The following is a 16,516-nucleotide window of genomic DNA, read 5'->3' on the forward strand; positions in this document are numbered from 1 at the left end:
AATTAACCTATGATAAAAAGAAGAAAAAAAGAGAAGCATCCCCAAATAGTCATATAACTTTAGAGACTTTATTGCTGGTCCCTCATGGTCCAATTGTAAAGCAACTTATATATCATTTTCAAAATAACCTCACACACGTCAACAATTAGAGTCACGTAGTTTTTGCTTTCAATCACCTCACCATTATATAAACCCCAACTCTTCCTCCCAATCTTTCGTAGTTTTTGAATTGATTGAGAGCTTCAAATAAAATAGATAACCAGAGTTTACCCTTTTCTTTTTTCTCAACAAATTAAAGGGAGTAGCGAAAACCATTCAAAAGAAGAAAGAAAATGGATAGAAAAATATATGGAGCAATTTTATTTATACAAGCCATCTATACTGGCATGTTCTTGCTTTCAAAAGTTGCGTTTGATGTTGGTATGAATCCTTTTGTTTTTGTCTTCTATAGACAAGCTGCTGCTACTGTCTTCTTAGCTCCAATCGCCTTGTTCCTTGAACGGTAAGTATATAGTGCTGCTGTTAATTAGGTTATTATAGTAATATATGAAGCTCGCACTTATCTCCAATATATATAATATATAATCTCAATAAACCCTTTTCATTTTTATTTTGAATGATTAAGTATTTGTTGTAATATGAGACCATCCCATATGAAAATTTAAGGTGTCAGAGAAAGAACGCGTTTATTTACTATTAAGCTTTTAAATTAGATTATTACACAGTTTACATGATACTAGAGCAAGAAAAGAGCATCGAATCAAGTCTTACCACCATACCTATAATAATAAAAAGAAAATGGAATCAAGTCCACAGTTAAGAGGCATAAATTAATTAAATAAAAGTGTTATCAGCTTAAGTTTTTAGGTCTAATTGACCTATTGTTTTCTGTTTGTAGGAAAACTGCACCACCAATCTCCTTCTTGATCTGCCTCAAGATTTTTATGCTCTCTCTATGTGGGTAAGTTACTAATTAACTTTTTTGCAATATGATATTGTGAATCTGAATTTTAGGAGTTTTTATGTATGATGGAATTCGTGCCTTACCGAGTTTGATTTTCAGGGTTTCATTGAGCTTGAATATATATGGAGTGGCACTTAAATATACTTCTGCAACTTTGGCTGCTGCTACTACTAACAGCCTTCCAGTTACTACTTTTATCCTTGCAGTTTTACTCAGGTATGTGTTTGAAGTATTACACTATATCAGTAAGCTTATATATGCACTCTTCTAGTCTTCTTTTGGTTTTTTAAATGTAAAATTCATGCTCCATTTCTTCTTCATCATCCTCGTTGTCTGTGGAAGCGGTGGTGGAGCCAAAACTTTCTTCAACAAAATAGTCAAATATAAAAAAATAAACACGCGAAAAAATCAGGGAAATTTAAGATATTTATAGTATATATACTTACAAAAAAAAATTATCTAACTATATAATATAATTATCCGGTCAATAACTTTGCCATTGTGTGGAATGTGCATTTATTAATATGGAAAAAAAAAAAAGCCTCAGGTGTCCTTGAAGCATCATATCCTTTTCATCAAAGTGCATAAAGTTAGGCCTGAGTATCGTGTGGTTTCAAGAATATACTTTGCAGAAAGAGACTGTTAATTAGGATTAGTAATAGTTGATATTTTATGCTAATCAATATGAAATATGGGAAGTTTTTTGGGTCAAAAAGACACAACAAGCTCTAGTAACTGTTTTTCCTTTTCTTTTCTTTTTTGCTTATTATATTTTTCATCATTAAAAACGAAAAGTTAATACGAAAAACTCCCAAACATTCTCTAAATCTGGACTGCAATACTTAGTATAAATCTTGTTGAAGAGCTTTACTGATTTGCCTTCTGATAGCCCAAAACTTTATCAATATGGTGGACTCAAGAAAAAGACCCTCATCTAAAGTTTTTGTGAAATTTTGCCCATTCAATCGCAGCCAACATTTGACTAAAATTAATTAACTAATTTGACTTCATTAAACTCATCTCCAAAATTCTGCCTCATTTGAGTTTAGCCCTTGAGAGATAAATCCTTAACATATTGCATAATTTTGATAGACTTAAGCTGTATAACATGCTATGAATTATCTATGTCAAAATAAAGTATGTTACTACTTAACAAGATTTATCTGCCTTGTCTTGCCTATATGGAAAAAAATAACTTGATTGAATAATGCTTAAAAGTGAAATGACAAAAGTAAAAAAAGATAATTGCATTGTTCAAAGTGTACTGTGTATGATATGAAAATTTCTGACGTGATAACTTAGTACAATTTGAAAACTTCAATAGTAATGTCTGATAAAGTAAAATGTCATGACAAGTGAATTTTAGATATTTAAAGTTTACTCAGCTGCACCAACTCAAAGGAAAAGGCAAATATACTTATTAGTAGGACTCAATTTTGTTGCCATGTTCTCTCTTTAATTAGATAGATTCGGAATCTTGTACTAAAAGCTGCACATAAGGTAAAGGGGGTTCATTTGATTTTTTAGCTTACTAGACAAGAAAAAGTAAACTCAGTTACAAAAATAGGCTAAAGAGAGAAGAGGGTGGGGGCACTAAAAAAAGAAAAATTGCCTAAGGAGAGGGTTGATAGGAATTTGCAAAAAGGAATCAAGAAGAGCTAGCCTAGAGGGCAGAAAGAGAAAAAAATTGATCTAGCCGCGAGGGTTTATCATAAATAACTTTTTTATCTTCACAAGGCAGGAGTAAGATATGCGTATACACTATTGTTCTCAAACTCTACTTGTAATATGATACTGAATATGTTATTGTTATCATTTCATAAAAGATAAGTACTTTCTCAAACCCTACTTGTAATATGATACTGAATATGTTATTGTTATCATTTCATAAAAAGATAAGTACTACGGTAAGGGATTGGGAACTAGATCAGCAAGTGAGCTTTCTGCCTCCTACAGTTGAGGTTGAACGTTCATATCCCATTAGTAGCGTAGCATCTCTTTCTATTTCATCCTCCCCTCCCTTGGTGTATTAAATTTAAATTCACAAATAAATATAGAAAAGGTATTATGGTTCATATTTGTGCAAGAATTATCTATTTCGTCCATGTTGAAATATCTGTAATTTTAAATATTTGTATGCGTTTTTCTAATACTTAAGTACTACTCCTTCCATTCCAATTTATGTGAACCTGTTTGACTGGGTACGGAGTTTAAGAAAAAATGAAGACTTTTAGAATTTGTGGTCCTAAACAAATCAAAAAGGGGTCCAAGGTATTTGTGTGGTTATAAATGTTTCTCATTAAGGGTAGAATTGGAAGTTTAAGCTAAACTGTTTCCAAATTTAGAAAGGGAACATTCTTTTTGGAACGGACCAAAAATGAAATAAGTTCACATAAACTGGAACATAGGGAGTACTTACTTAAATGGATCGACCAGACCTTGTAGGGTTAGGTCCGTATTGATGAGTACGTTACAATAATTAATGTTGTTCTTTCGTGCCATTTGGAAAATGATGCATGAACTAGAGCCTATATATACCAGCACATGTTCGGAATATATAAGGAAAAAAAAATCAAATAATAAGAACACTAGGGATGCCTATAGCTGATTGAAAAGAAAAGGAAAGAAAGGTTTGAAAAGAAATGGGAAAGGAGTTCAATTGTGTGGATGATAAAATAGGCCTCATCCATAAATTTAAATATCTACGTAAAAGACTAAAAGTGGATCTAAAATTAAGTCGATGTGAGTTTTGAGTTTAAAATATGGATTCCGAAACATATATATTTAACTCTACCTTTACTTATTTTTCGAACATATTTAATATTCGAATAAAAAATCATAGTGAAAGTGAAGGGGTCTTTTGGTATTCAAACTCCAAATTTTAAGGTAATATTGGAAGATTTATTAAAAAGTGAAATTTTAAATTCAAACTAATGCTTATAAATTATAGTAGTAGATATGTCGGCACATAGATAGATAAATAGATAAACAAATATATCGTATGTACATAAGGCTTGTTCATTACGTTATCTGTATCACATCCCATCCAATTTATTGACTGTAGGTTCATTTAATCGAATGGATATGAATGAAATAGTTTAACAGTCATGGATAAGGAAATAGAAGGATGAAGTGTTTGACTTCCCAATGCTGAGAATTTAGTACTCTTTTGGGTTTTTCTCTTATTTCGTTGTTCTATTTGAGGAAAGTAAGCTCCATACCTAATCATGTTAAAATACAGTAATAGTGTAAATAAAATTTATTGTCATTGACTCATATCTAATGCAATGAATTCAACGTAAACTCAGTAATTTCTATTTATGTAGATCCTATATTTGTACTAAAAATTCATTATAAATATTCGAATATTTAGGTTAGAACTCATTTCGTTGGTTCAGTTATTATATATTTTAACTTGAGATTGTTGTAGGAACCCATAATCTTAAAATTTTGGTTCCGTCTCCGTTCGCGTTAACCCTCGATACAGGATATCTATACAACAAAAGTTTTTATGTTAATTATTATGTGATTTTCAATCACTTATGTTCGTCTAATAAGGAGTGGCCATCCACAATATGTTTATCAAATTGATAATTATTTGTATATCAATAGTAGTACAATATTTAATTTGCAATTGCATATACAGAATGGAAACGGCGAAAATCAGGACAAGGGCAGGGATTGCAAAGGTTATGGGCATAGTGTTGTGTGCAGGAGGAGCTTTAACCATTGCTTTCTTTAAGGGACCAACCTTGAAACTTCTGCTACATCACCATCTATTCAGCTATAAGGGGGAAGTACAAAACAGTGCTGCTTCTGGCAACGCATGGATCAAGGGTGTCTTTCTTATGTTGCTTGCTAATGCATTATGGGCTACCTGGCTTGTTATGCAGGTACTTACAACGATTTCAAGTTAATATATAAGAGTTCAATGAAAATAATAATCTGAATAAGAGTATGATACTAGACGAGTAGAGAAGAGAGAGACTGAAAAACCATATTGGACAGATCGGTTGGAACGATTACAAAAGTTTCCGACAAGTTAGACCGTTTGAGAGCCTTGCAAGGCCAACTCACAGGTGTAAGCGCTATAGTATAGTATTGACTGGTGTGCTTTGGTGTACGTAATCGGGGGCTGAAACCAAAGAAAGATTGACCGCTAAATATCCTATTAGTACAAGATATTGACAAAAGCTACTATGGATTTACGTAAACCAATATGAATCTTTCACGCTAGATTCGCCCCGGACATACGCACAATGCATTATTTTCACTTACGACTATATATTTATTTTCTTGATAAAATAATTTAAACCATCAATGTAACTTATCATGTTATTTACTGAATTTTTCAGATTATCATATTATATTTGTTATGAACGAGTACTTGTTATTACAAATTGTGTTAATGGATATAGCCTAGACTATTCCTTCTATTTGTTTAATACATGTCTTGTAACGTGTCATATATCTTTGGCAGAACCGAATCCTCAAGAGTTACCCTTCAAAGCTACTATGTACAACTCTACAATGCTTCATGAGTACAATTCAGGCATTTGTTTTTGCAATAGCTCTAGCCAGGGATCCATCTGAGTGGAGACTTGGATGGAATGTCAGACTCCTCTCTGTTGCCTATTGTGTAAGTCAAACTCTGCCTAATTTTTATCGTTTATGTTTGCTTATTAGACATACATACTTTAAATGATTATTAAAAGTGAAAGGACGAAAACTAAAGATACAAAGCAATTAGTACTACAAAAGTTAAAAAGAAAAGGAAAAAAGTTGATTCCATGATTGTGCAAACCATTGAATGTTCCAAGACATTGATTCATTGTCATAAGAAAAGAGGTTTGTGACATCAAAATCATATACTATATATTTAAAAATAATTTTAAAATAATTTGCTATTTTCTTGTAACACTTTACATATGTGAAAAAGTGATCTGTCGTTTGTAACCTTTTTTACTTGTGAGCTGAATTAGAACATGTATAGCTTTAATTTATATTTTTAATTAGCTGACTTTCATAAATTTGGCAGGGAATAGTGGTGACTGGGGTAACATTTTACTTACAAGCATGGGTTGTTGAGAAGAAAGGACCAGTTTATTTGGCCATGACTACACCCTTGGCCTTGATCTTTACAATTGCTTCTTCTGCTGTGCTTTTTGGAGAGATCATTAGTTTGGGAAGGTAATATTATTCATTATTCCCTTTTCATGTTGTTATTGGAAAAATGACACTGTATAGCCGCTGTAAAAATAATAGCCGAAAAAATGTATAAAACTCGTATATTTTTTGTGTATATATATATATATATATATATATATATATATATATATATATATATATATATTATGTATTATGTATGTTATATACAAAAATTATACAAATTTTATACATTTTTCAGCTATCAGACGTAAATAATTTCTGGCGCGGGCTAAAAGTGATAATAACCCGTTGTTATTCTGGTATTGATATTAATCACCAAGTCGCATAAAATGAGCCAATGGAAGAAAAATTTGCCATGTTAAACTATGTGACAGTCTCATATAAAAATTTAAGCTTAGAGAGTATACATTTGTAATGACTTAATTATTATGTTTTTGACACGCCCACTCACGATGCAGGCCTGACTCTTTTCCTTGCTTGCAGTATTTTAGGAGGGATTTTGCTGGTTGGTGGACTATATAGTGTACTATGGGGGAAATCAAGAGAACATAAGATTGCAGCTTCAAACACTGGAGATATTGAGCAAGCAGAGAATGGATCAAGCAAAGAAGAAATTGTGGAGAAACAATCCTCAATACCAAATGCTAGAATCCAACATGCTTCTTCTCCAGATTAATTACTAATACAGGATTTTAGAACGAAAAAAAAAATGCATGTTACTGATTCTAATAATTTATCCTATATAATTATATATTTAAGGTTAACTTAGAATTTCTCATTGAGTTTCTAATTATTGTGAGAGCTAGCTATTAATGTGACTAATAATAAAGGAGTGATGAAATCAAGAAAATGTAACAACGTCCATCGAGATCTGGAAATAATGTATGTTTAGGCATTTTTTTAAGAAACATAAAATAAAGTCATCCTTTGACTTCTATATTTATCAAGAGCTAGCATGTAAAACAATAACGCTAATATATTAGCTTTTATTCTTCTTATATCTTTTACTTTTGTGGTGAGCTTCAAACTTATCACATATTCTCTCTTTTCATTGGGTCATGAACTCGAGATAGATAAAAGAAAAGGAAAATCACAAAAAATAAAATAAAAATGAAAATCAATTTTTTGAAGGCAAAGGTGAGGCATTGGGCAGTGATGATGATGTTTAAAAAGAGAAATGTATATATTTAGCCACTGTTAAAAATAAGAGCATACATATATATATATATATATATATATATATATATATATATATATATATATATATATATATGTGTGTGTGTGTGTGTGTGTATGTATATATATGTATATATACGTATATATATATAGTGTGTTCGCGCGCATATTATAGACATATTTTATATACTTTTTGACTAGCAAATATAATTAATTTCGACTGACCTACCAGTTTTATATCCCTTTTAAAAAAACGAATTAAAAAAGAAACAACAGGTGAGGCATTGGGACATTCCAAAGCAAAATTCATGAAGTATTTTCGTTATTGGTCTGAGCTAGGGGTGCTTATCGGGTTTATCGGGCGGATAATTATGCTCAACGGTTCGGCTTATCGATTATCGAATATATATATATATATAGAGTGTGTTCATGCGCATATTATAGACATATTTTATATATTTTTTGACTAGCAAATATAATTAATTTCGACTGACCTACCGATTTTATATCCCTTTTAAAAAACGAAATAAAAAAGAAACAACGGGTGAGGCATTGGGACATTCCAAAGCAAAATTCATGAAGTATTTTCGTTTTTGGTCTGCGCTCAAAGGTCGAGCTAGGGGTGCTTATCGGGTTTATCGGGAGGATAATTATGCTTAACGGTTCGACTTATCGATTATCGGATATATATATATATATATATATATATATTATAGACATATTTTATAATATTTTATCGATTATCGGATTATAAATATAGTAATCTGCTTGCCATCCAATAAGAAAATTGGTGGACTGGTATCGAATTAATGATTATCGGGCGGTTATCGGGCGGTTTATCGGCTAAATCATATAGAAAATATTTGAACAATCAATACCAAACGTGTGCAGAATAAAAATAGAAAGGCTACCTTGACTCTACTCTCTAGCGATAAAGTCTACCGTTTCGAGAAAAGGTTCTCCCTTGAATCCATCGAGAGATTGCGATACGCTTTTTGTTCTTATATCATTCGATCCATCAAGCACCTTAATTTATTTCTTTTCTTAAATCTGTATTTTAGGGCTTTTAGTCAATCAAAATCAATCTGAAAAGAATGTTCTTGGTCGATTGGTTCTACGGAGTTCTTGCATCGCTTGGTCTGTGGCAGAAAGAGGCTAAGATCTTGTTTTTAGGCCTTGATGATGTCAGCAAAACTACCAAAGTAGACTTTATCGCTAGAGAGTAGAGTCAACTACCATAGTGTTTCAATAGTACTTCATTTACATGGGGATAAATTTGTAAATATAGAAATTTTTAATGGGTTAATTAACAGTTTACCCGATAAGAAGATTGCGTAATCCACCCCCAAACCGTTAAACCTTTAATTATAAAATCTACATTTATTATCCCGATAATCCAATACCAATAAACCAATAAGCTATCGGTTCGATTCGATTTTGAACGGCCCTAGCTCGAGCTGTGCAATGGCCAATGCCGTAGTGAGGCATGCCAATTTTGGGACTGCACTATACAAGTAGCATAGCCGCATGGGCACGTGCATGGATAGCTAATTTTGGGACCATCATTTAAGCTATGTTTGAATGGAAAAAAAAATAAAAATTAAGCCATAATTGCAGTGTATAAAATTTACATGTTTAACCACTTTGAAACAACTTTAGCCATACGTGATCGAAGTTGCAAACTAATTCGTGTATGAAATTTGACAGCAAACTAACCATTTTCGCCTGAAGTTTGATCTTGGCAAGGTTAAACCTCTGACATTTTTGCCTAAAGTTTGGCCTTTGACAATGCCAAACATCCTATATTTTTTTTCTTGAACATTAGGCACTTATTGCTAAAGTTCATGCTTATATGGCTGAATTTCAAAACTCATGTGAATATATTTTTCCTCAGAAACAACTTGTTCTTCAAATTTTAATTACCTAACACACAATTCAACACCCAAATTTATTCGAAATAAGCTCAAATTTAAAATATAAATTCTAAATATCATAGAGAACAAACGTCAATCATCAATTTATTAAAACAACAACAAATCTAACAAACCCATTATGTCATCTTCAAGCTTTCACAAAAACCATCAATGGTGTTTTTTAAAAAAAAATAATTTGTGACTTAATGCCAAGTTCCTTCATATGATGAGCTAGAGCACATCGTTGTCATCGCATAAAAAGTTCTGAAAGTCCACTTGATTTTAATTCACTTTTTATATTTGAAATTCAAGACATACTTCTTTAAATTTACAACACTAATAACTTGAATAATTAACCTAAATAATTTAATGCTACACAAATAGCCTTCTTTAAACTTACAACAATAACTTTAATGCTAAAAGTTTTTAGGAATTTTTACACCCTATAGAAAACCTTAGTGCCCTATTTATTTTAAATAAATATCATTTTAAAATATTACATCCTATAGATACCTTTTATACTTTATAGCCAAATATCTAATTATAGTTACATCCTATATTTAAGGCACCATATATGCTAAATAATATTTTTCTCTCTCTTTTTTAGTCTTTTCTCTCACATAATCACAGTAAAATTGACTAACCACGCTCTCTCTCTCTTTTTGCATACACTTTACTCTTTCTCCCTCAACCCACGATTCATACCTCTTCTCCCACCAAATTCTCTAGTTCTCCTCCATTATCACTCCATTATCTTGACCATCGCAGATCCACGGACTTTTCACCTTGTTTGATACAGATCACGATGGGAAGATCAGCAAGGCCGATTTGATCGCCTGTTTAAGAAGATATCCTTTGTTGATTGCCCTTTTCTCACCTTGTTTATTGCAACAAACTTGCCCATAGCTGGTATATAGTATGGAGAAGTGAACTAAGTATGGAGAAGTGAACTAAGTTGATGGACATATGCACCATTAATGGTAGAGAATCCTTTTTTGGCCTTCTACCAGTGTTGTGAACTACTAATATATCTCAGATGTGTTAGGGGGCCTGACCAGCCGAAATTAATGGCTGGCCGCCGGCCGGCGAAGCCATAAGGCTGTTTCTCTCTCTAGATCGCCCAAATCTACTATTTGTATTCAGTTGTATTCGAATGTATATTTCAGCTATATTCAAATGTATTCAGTAGCATTCATTTATATATTCACATGTATTCAAGAGTTTTATTCAGCTGTATTCAGTTGTACTTTGTTGTATTCAAGTGTTTTATTCAGATGAATTAAGTTGTATTTTGTTGTATTCAACTGTATACAGTTCTACTCAACTGTATTATTCATATGTATTTCTCTTTATTCAGCTATAATCTTTATTATGTATCTTTCAAATACAGATTAATGAGGGATCGTTTTAGTCCGTTGAGTTAAATTAGGAGAATATCATGTGATTTGATTTCCTTCCGTTTTTAACCAGTTTAACCTTCCAGATTTTGCGCAGATACGTTACTGTATTTAACGTTAATGTCGCTTGAATACAGCTAAATACATGTCAAACTTAGCTGGAATTCCAGTTTTTACGACTATTTTTTTGGTTGTATTAATGAATACAACAGCTTAAATACATGAAATACATTGTATAAAAACATAAAAGTTATCTATAACACGTAATATAGCAAAGGGTATCTATAAATGACTAATTAGACCTAAAAGATGGTGCTTTATGAAAAATTCTCAAGTTTTTAACTGACTACGAATGCAAAACTTTTAAAACTGACGCTTAAATGTCACTAAGCAAATAGGCTCTCATGGTCTGGGCTTATGGCCCATCGAGGCAACCCAGAATGGCAAGATAGGACTCCGTCCCCGTGCATAACTTTGATCTACACGGGGAGTAGATTATCCTTATAAAAATTTCGCGGGGTGCTCTATTTTGTCGTCCCCATTTTTAACTTGTACCTATTTTTTTTTAAAAAAATCAAACAAAGTACAGACAACTTTGGGCCTTTTCTTCTTCTTCCTCCTCCTCCACCTTCTTCTTCTTCTTCTTCTTCTTCTTCTTCTTCTTCTTCTTCTTCTTCTTCTTCTTCTCCTTTTTCTTCTTATTAATCATTGTGAATACAAAGATGAATGTGAATTTATATGGTTTTTGTGAGAAACTTTTAAGGTGTGATGAAATCCATCGTAGCTTCTACTGTAAATCGCATGCAGAATGAGAGAAGATGAAGTTGAGAGAGGAAGGAGGAGGAAGAAGAAATAATATTGTTCTATATTACAGAGAGAGGGGGTCGTTTATATTGTTGGTTAGTGGTTGACAACTGTACCCACTAACCACTTAACCGGCTCTAATTACACAATACACACACATACACTTCTATATCTATATGAATACAGCTATGTATTCAATACTCCCCCTCAAGCTGAAGGGTGAAAAGGATCAAACACTCCAAGCTTGGATAAAAGGAATTGGTGTTGTGCAGAACCAAGACCTTTAGTCATCAAATCAACTAGTTGTAAGCTTGTAGGGATGTACTGAGGACTGATCTACCCTGCCTTGATCTTTTCACGAACAAAATGACAATCGATCTTGATGTGTTTGGTTCGCTAGTAGAATATTGGATTGGCAGCTATTTTGTAAAGCTGCCTTGCTATCACGGTACAGATTGACTAGAACATCTACAACAACCTGTAACTCCTTGAGTAATCCGAGAACCCAAGTAATTTCTGCAACTGCTACTGCAAGACTACGATATTCTTCCTCTACTGAACTCCTGCTATATATAGGTTGTTTCTTTGACTTCCATGAGAGCAGTGAATCCCCAGTTTGACAATGTAACCAGTTACTGATCTCCTGGTATTTGGATACCCTACCAAATCAGATTCACAATATATATAAAGATGTTTTATGGGAGAGTTATATAGAAGAATACCAAGCCCTGGAGCACCTTTAACATATCCGACCACTCGCAGAGCTACATCCCAATGGGACTGTTTGGTATACTGCATAAATTGACTCAGTACCTAGACTGCAAAACACAAATCTGGCCTGATAACTGTTAGGTAGAGAAGCTTTCCAATGAGTCATTGGTAGCTACCTGCATCCTGCAATTCTGCATCACCAGTATGTCCAACATGTGTGTCATAATCAATTGTTGTTAACTTCTGGTTGAGCTCAATAGGTGTGTTAATGGGTTTAGCAGGTGTAAGTCCAACATCTGATATCAACTGGAGTGCATATTTCCTTTGAGTAAGAAGTACCCATTTGTTTGACTTCAGAACTTCAATCCCAAGAAAATACCTAAGTTCTCCTAGATATTTTACCTTGAATAAACTATGTAGTGTCTGTTTGGCTGCGTCTACAAGAACAAAATTGTTTCCAGTGATGAGCAAGCCGTCTACATAGACTAGGATAATGACAATATCTGAGCCTACTCTTTTTGTGAACAATGAGTGATCATAGGGACTTTGTGTATAGTCAGTTGCTAAAAGTGCCTCAGTCAATTTAATATTTCATTGTCTTGATGTTTGCTTTAACCCATACAAAGATTTCAGCGGCCTACACATGTTATGCTCCCTCTGCTTATGGAACCCTTGAGGCAAGCACATGTAGACCTCTTCATAAAGATCACCCTGTAGGAAGGCATTGTTGACATCCATTTGAAATAGGTTCCATCCCTTAGAGGATGCTCTATATAATGATGGTCCTAAGAGTGACCATCTTTGCAACATGAGAGAAAGTCTCATGATAATCCAATCCTTCTTGTTGTGTGTACCCTTTTGCTACCAATCTTGCTTTGAACCTTTCTACTTCCCATTCGCCTTATATTTAATTTTGAACACCCATTTTGAGTCTATAGCTTTCTTCCCTGGAGGAAGATCTACCACTTCCTAGGTTGCATTATCTTCAAGTGCTTTAATTTCTGCTTCCATTGCTTCCACCCAAGCTTTATCAAGACAAGCTTCCTTGAATGACCTAGGTTTAGTAGGTTCTGAAAAGGATCCTAGAAAGGATTTGTAGTTCTCAGAAAGATGATCATAGGTGATGAAATTTGAGATATGGTAAGGTGTATCCTCGGTTGATTTGACTGTAGTCACATAATCTTTGACCCAAATGGAAGGTTTGGAAGGTCTGCCAGACTTTCTAGTAGACACTGCAGGTAAAGGATGATCTTGATATATTGGATCTTTAGCTAGTGTTTCCTTTGAGGAAACTGCTGATTCTGTTTGGTTTGCATATGGTTCCTGCAAGACAGGTAATGCAGAAGTTTCTACTGGTGATTCTGGTACAGCTTGTTCAGTAACATGAATTTCTACAGGAGCAAGAGCAAGAGGATTGGCAGCAGTATTTCTATTGCTATGGTCAAGTTGAGTTGTCTCTCCAGAACTAATCTCCACTGGCTCACAAGGGAATAAATCTTCATTTTCATCTATTTCTTCCTTAAATGGAAAAATATGTTCTCTGAATGTGACATCTCTACTCACTATCACTTTTCTGGAGTCTAGGTCATATAATATGTACCCCTTTTGAGTCTCTGGGTATCCTATAAGAATACATTTTTTTGCCCTAGCTGTAAATTTATCTCCTATTGTTAGGTTGCTTGCAAAACATAAACAACCAAAAACTCTTAAATGGTCTAGCTTGGCAGGTTTGTTGTGCAACATCTCTCATAAGGATATTTCTTCTCCAAGGTCTCAGTAGGCAACTTGTTAATCAAATACACAACAGTTTTAGTGCAGTCACCCCAGAAACTAATTGGTACTGCACTCTGAAACTTCAGGGCCCTTGCAACTTGCAAAATGTGTCTATATTTTCTTTCCACATTTCCATTTTGCTGTGGAGTGTAAGGACAACTACTTTGGTGTATGATTCCAAGAGAAGCCAATAGTTCAGCACATTGAGAGTTAAAGAATTCAGTACCATTGTCTGTCCTGAGCACCTTGATTCCAATATCAAATTGATTTTTTATCATTGCAACAAAGTTTCTTATTACAATAGCTACTTCACATTTGGACTGAATCAAGCACACCCAAGTGTACCTACTATAGTCATCCACAATGGTGAAAAAATAATATTTTCTATCATATGTAGGAACCTTGTGAGGCCCCCATACATCTAGATGGACTAATTGAAAACAACTAGTAGATTTACTATTGCTAATAGAAAACTTCAACCTACATTGCTTAGCCAAAGGACAAACTTCACAGTTTTGTTGAGTCTGAGAATCAACTTTATTCCTAAGAGCTGGTATATTCTCCATTGCCTTTATTGATGCATGTCCTAGTCTCAGAGGCTAAAGTTCACTATTAACTCCTTGTTGCACAAAAAATCCTGCAGCTGCTAGTGTTATGTTCTCCTTTAGTAGATATAACCCATTGTGCTCTTTACAAATCCTCATCACCCTACCACTGTAAAGATCTTGAAATATACAAAAATCAGGGAAAAAAGTGACAGAACACCACAAATCTTTGGTGAGCTTAGACACTGACAGCAGATTGAACTTAAAATCTGACACATACAACACATTCTTCACTGTCTTATTTTCTAATATAGTTGTATTTCCTGTGTGAGTGATTTTTGATTTTTTTTCCTGTAGGCACCTGCACTCCTTGTATTCCTTGGCTATCAACACTTTTAATGTCCTTTAGAACATCCTTACAATAAGTAACATGATAAGTTGCTCCTGAATCTATCACCCAATCACACTTATCTGAGAAATTATACCTGTCATGATTGCAGAACATTCCCCTGCATTGGATTTTGAAAACAGATTGACCAATTGCTTGTACTGCTCCTCTGTAAAGAATTGCCCTGATGCTTGCATTGTTGGCAATGCCTTTTCTTCCTTTGCAGTAGTTGTGTTTGCACTTGTATTATTGGTATATGCTTTCCCTCCAGTTGTCTCATTCATCCTTTTGCTTTTGAAATCAGGTGGATATTCAATTATCTTAAAACAGTTCTCCTTCTGATGTCCTTTATACCTACAATAACCACATATTAACCCAGGCTTCCTAGGTCTAAAATCTTGACCTTTCCCTGCTAATATTGTGAGTGGATCTTTGTGGGTATCTGTGATACCTAAGGTTCTCTGACTCTCCTCTTGACTAACTATAGCATAAGCCTCATTAACAGTCACAACTAGCCTTTTTGCCAACACATTACTGCGTATATTGCTATAACTTTCATTTAATCCCATAAGAAATTGCAATAGCCTTATGTTTCTCAGATAATCTACAGAAGGTCTAGATTCCTCACAATCACAAGAAGAAATAGGGGCTAATATATCAAGTTTATCCCATAAATACTTCATTTTCGTGTAATAGCTAGTGACAGAATCCATACCTTGCCTAAGAATCGCAATTGCATTCCACAGATGGTAAATTCTGGTGAGATTAGATCTGTCAAATCTCTCCTGAAAATCGCTCCAAACTTCCTTCGCATTTGACGCGTACAAAATACTCGGCATCAATTCACTTGATACGGTGCTTCCAATCTATGATAATACAATAGCATTGCATTTTTTCCATTGCTCTGTCAATTCTCCTTTGTAACTGCTTTTCACACAAGTCCGTTTACCAAACCAAGCTTACTCTTTCCTCGCAGTGCTAATTTCATCGCTTTGCTCCAAAGGGCATAATTTTCTGGCCCTATGAGTTTGAGCGGTATCAACACGAGTCTAGGAGCGTCTCCAGCTTGTATAAATAGCGGATGACTGTGGCCAAGCAAAGCAACATCATTTTCGGCCATGGATGCTCAAAACAAGCTTAGATCTGAACTAGCTTTGTTACTGATTTCTGGTGGTGCTTAGATCTGAGCTGTAGATCCTAAGATCGGTGCTCTGATACCATGATGAAATCTATCGTAGCTTCTACTATAAATCGCATGCAGAATGAGAGAGAAGATGAAGTTGAGAGAGGAAGGAAGAAGAAGGAGAAAATATATTGTTCTATTGATCCATTACAGAGGGAGTGGGTCGTTTATATTATTGGTTAAGGGTTGACAGCTGTACCCACTAACCACTTAACCGACTCTAATTACACAATACACACACATACACTTCTATATCTATATGAATACAACTATATATTCAATAAGGTGACTTGTGATATTTTATAGTAGTGAGCTGCTGTGATGTTCTTTTCTTTGCTACTACTTTGGTGTCTTCTTCTTCTTCTTCTTCTCCTTCTTCTTTTTCTTCTTCTTCTTCTTCTTCTTCTTATTCTTCTTCTTCTTATTATTATTATTATTATTATTATTATTATTATTATTATTATTATTATTATTATTAATTGCAAAATGAGTT

General features: G+C 33.8%; 3 protein-coding genes across 3 annotated transcripts; 1 reads left to right on the forward strand and 2 right to left on the reverse strand.

Annotated features, from left to right (window-relative positions):
• Nucleotides 1-216: 216 nt before the first annotated feature.
• Nucleotides 217-7,070, forward strand: LOC104246898 (WAT1-related protein At5g64700). The gene is made up of 7 exons (XM_009802802.2): nucleotides 217-502; nucleotides 899-961; nucleotides 1,064-1,180; nucleotides 4,611-4,857; nucleotides 5,445-5,603; nucleotides 6,003-6,154; nucleotides 6,617-7,070. The coding sequence occupies exons 1-7, from the start codon at nucleotides 333-335 to the stop codon at nucleotides 6,807-6,809; spliced, it is 1,101 nt and encodes a 366-aa protein (XP_009801104.1). The 5' UTR covers nucleotides 217-332; the 3' UTR covers nucleotides 6,810-7,070.
• A 4,123-nt stretch (nucleotides 7,071-11,193) lies between these two features.
• Nucleotides 11,194-12,959, reverse strand: LOC138869443 (uncharacterized mitochondrial protein AtMg00810-like). Its single transcript, XM_070147061.1, has 5 exons — nucleotides 12,776-12,959; nucleotides 12,311-12,643; nucleotides 12,237-12,261; nucleotides 11,902-12,082; nucleotides 11,194-11,316 (listed from the first exon to the last, which is right to left on the reverse strand). The coding sequence occupies exons 1-5, from the start codon at nucleotides 12,957-12,959 to the stop codon at nucleotides 11,194-11,196; spliced, it is 846 nt and encodes a 281-aa protein (XP_070003162.1).
• A 1,547-nt stretch (nucleotides 12,960-14,506) lies between these two features.
• On the reverse strand, nucleotides 14,507-15,960 carry LOC138869444 (uncharacterized). The gene is made up of 3 exons (XM_070147062.1): nucleotides 15,790-15,960; nucleotides 14,938-15,706; nucleotides 14,507-14,721 (listed from the first exon to the last, which is right to left on the reverse strand). The coding sequence occupies exons 1-3, from the start codon at nucleotides 15,958-15,960 to the stop codon at nucleotides 14,507-14,509; spliced, it is 1,155 nt and encodes a 384-aa protein (XP_070003163.1).
• Between the last annotated feature and the right edge of the window lie 556 nt (nucleotides 15,961-16,516).

This window comes from Nicotiana sylvestris, chromosome 5 (assembly GCF_000393655.2).
Source record: "Nicotiana sylvestris chromosome 5, ASM39365v2, whole genome shotgun sequence".
NCBI lineage: Eukaryota > Viridiplantae > Streptophyta > Magnoliopsida > Solanales > Solanaceae > Nicotiana > Nicotiana sylvestris.

What these genes read in the sequence shown, in the direction of transcription:
- LOC104246898 (XM_009802802.2), top strand. Translation starts at nt 333, where the DNA reads ATGGATAGAAAAATATATGGAGCAATTTTATTTATACAAGCCATCTAT. An exon ending in CTACCTGGCTTGTTATGCAG is followed by an intron (nt 4,858 to 5,444) that starts GTACTTACAACG and finishes TATCTTTGGCAG; the next exon opens with AACCGAATCCTCAAGAGTTA. An exon ending in GAGATCATTAGTTTGGGAAG is followed by an intron (nt 6,155 to 6,616) that starts GTAATATTATTC and finishes CCTTGCTTGCAG; the next exon opens with TATTTTAGGAGGGATTTTGC.
- LOC138869443 (XM_070147061.1), bottom strand. Translation starts at nt 12,959, where the DNA reads ATGAGACTTTCTCTCATGTTGCAAAGATGGTCACTCTTAGGACCATCA. An exon ending in TGCAGAATTGCAGGATGCAG is followed by an intron (nt 12,262 to 12,310) that starts GTAGCTACCAAT and finishes AACAGTTATCAG; the next exon opens with GCCAGATTTGTGTTTTGCAG. An exon ending in GATTACTCAAGGAGTTACAG is followed by an intron (nt 11,317 to 11,901) that starts GTTGTTGTAGAT and finishes ATGATTAATAAG; the next exon opens with AAGAAAAAGGAGAAGAAGAA.
- LOC138869444 (XM_070147062.1), bottom strand. Translation starts at nt 15,960, where the DNA reads ATGGCCGAAAATGATGTTGCTTTGCTTGGCCACAGTCATCCGCTATTT. An exon ending in GAAAGAGTAAGCTTGGTTTG is followed by an intron (nt 15,707 to 15,789) that starts GTAAACGGACTT and finishes GTATTATCATAG; the next exon opens with ATTGGAAGCACCGTATCAAG. An exon ending in ATGTTCTGCAATCATGACAG is followed by an intron (nt 14,722 to 14,937) that starts GTATAATTTCTC and finishes TGTATGTGTCAG; the next exon opens with ATTTTAAGTTCAATCTGCTG.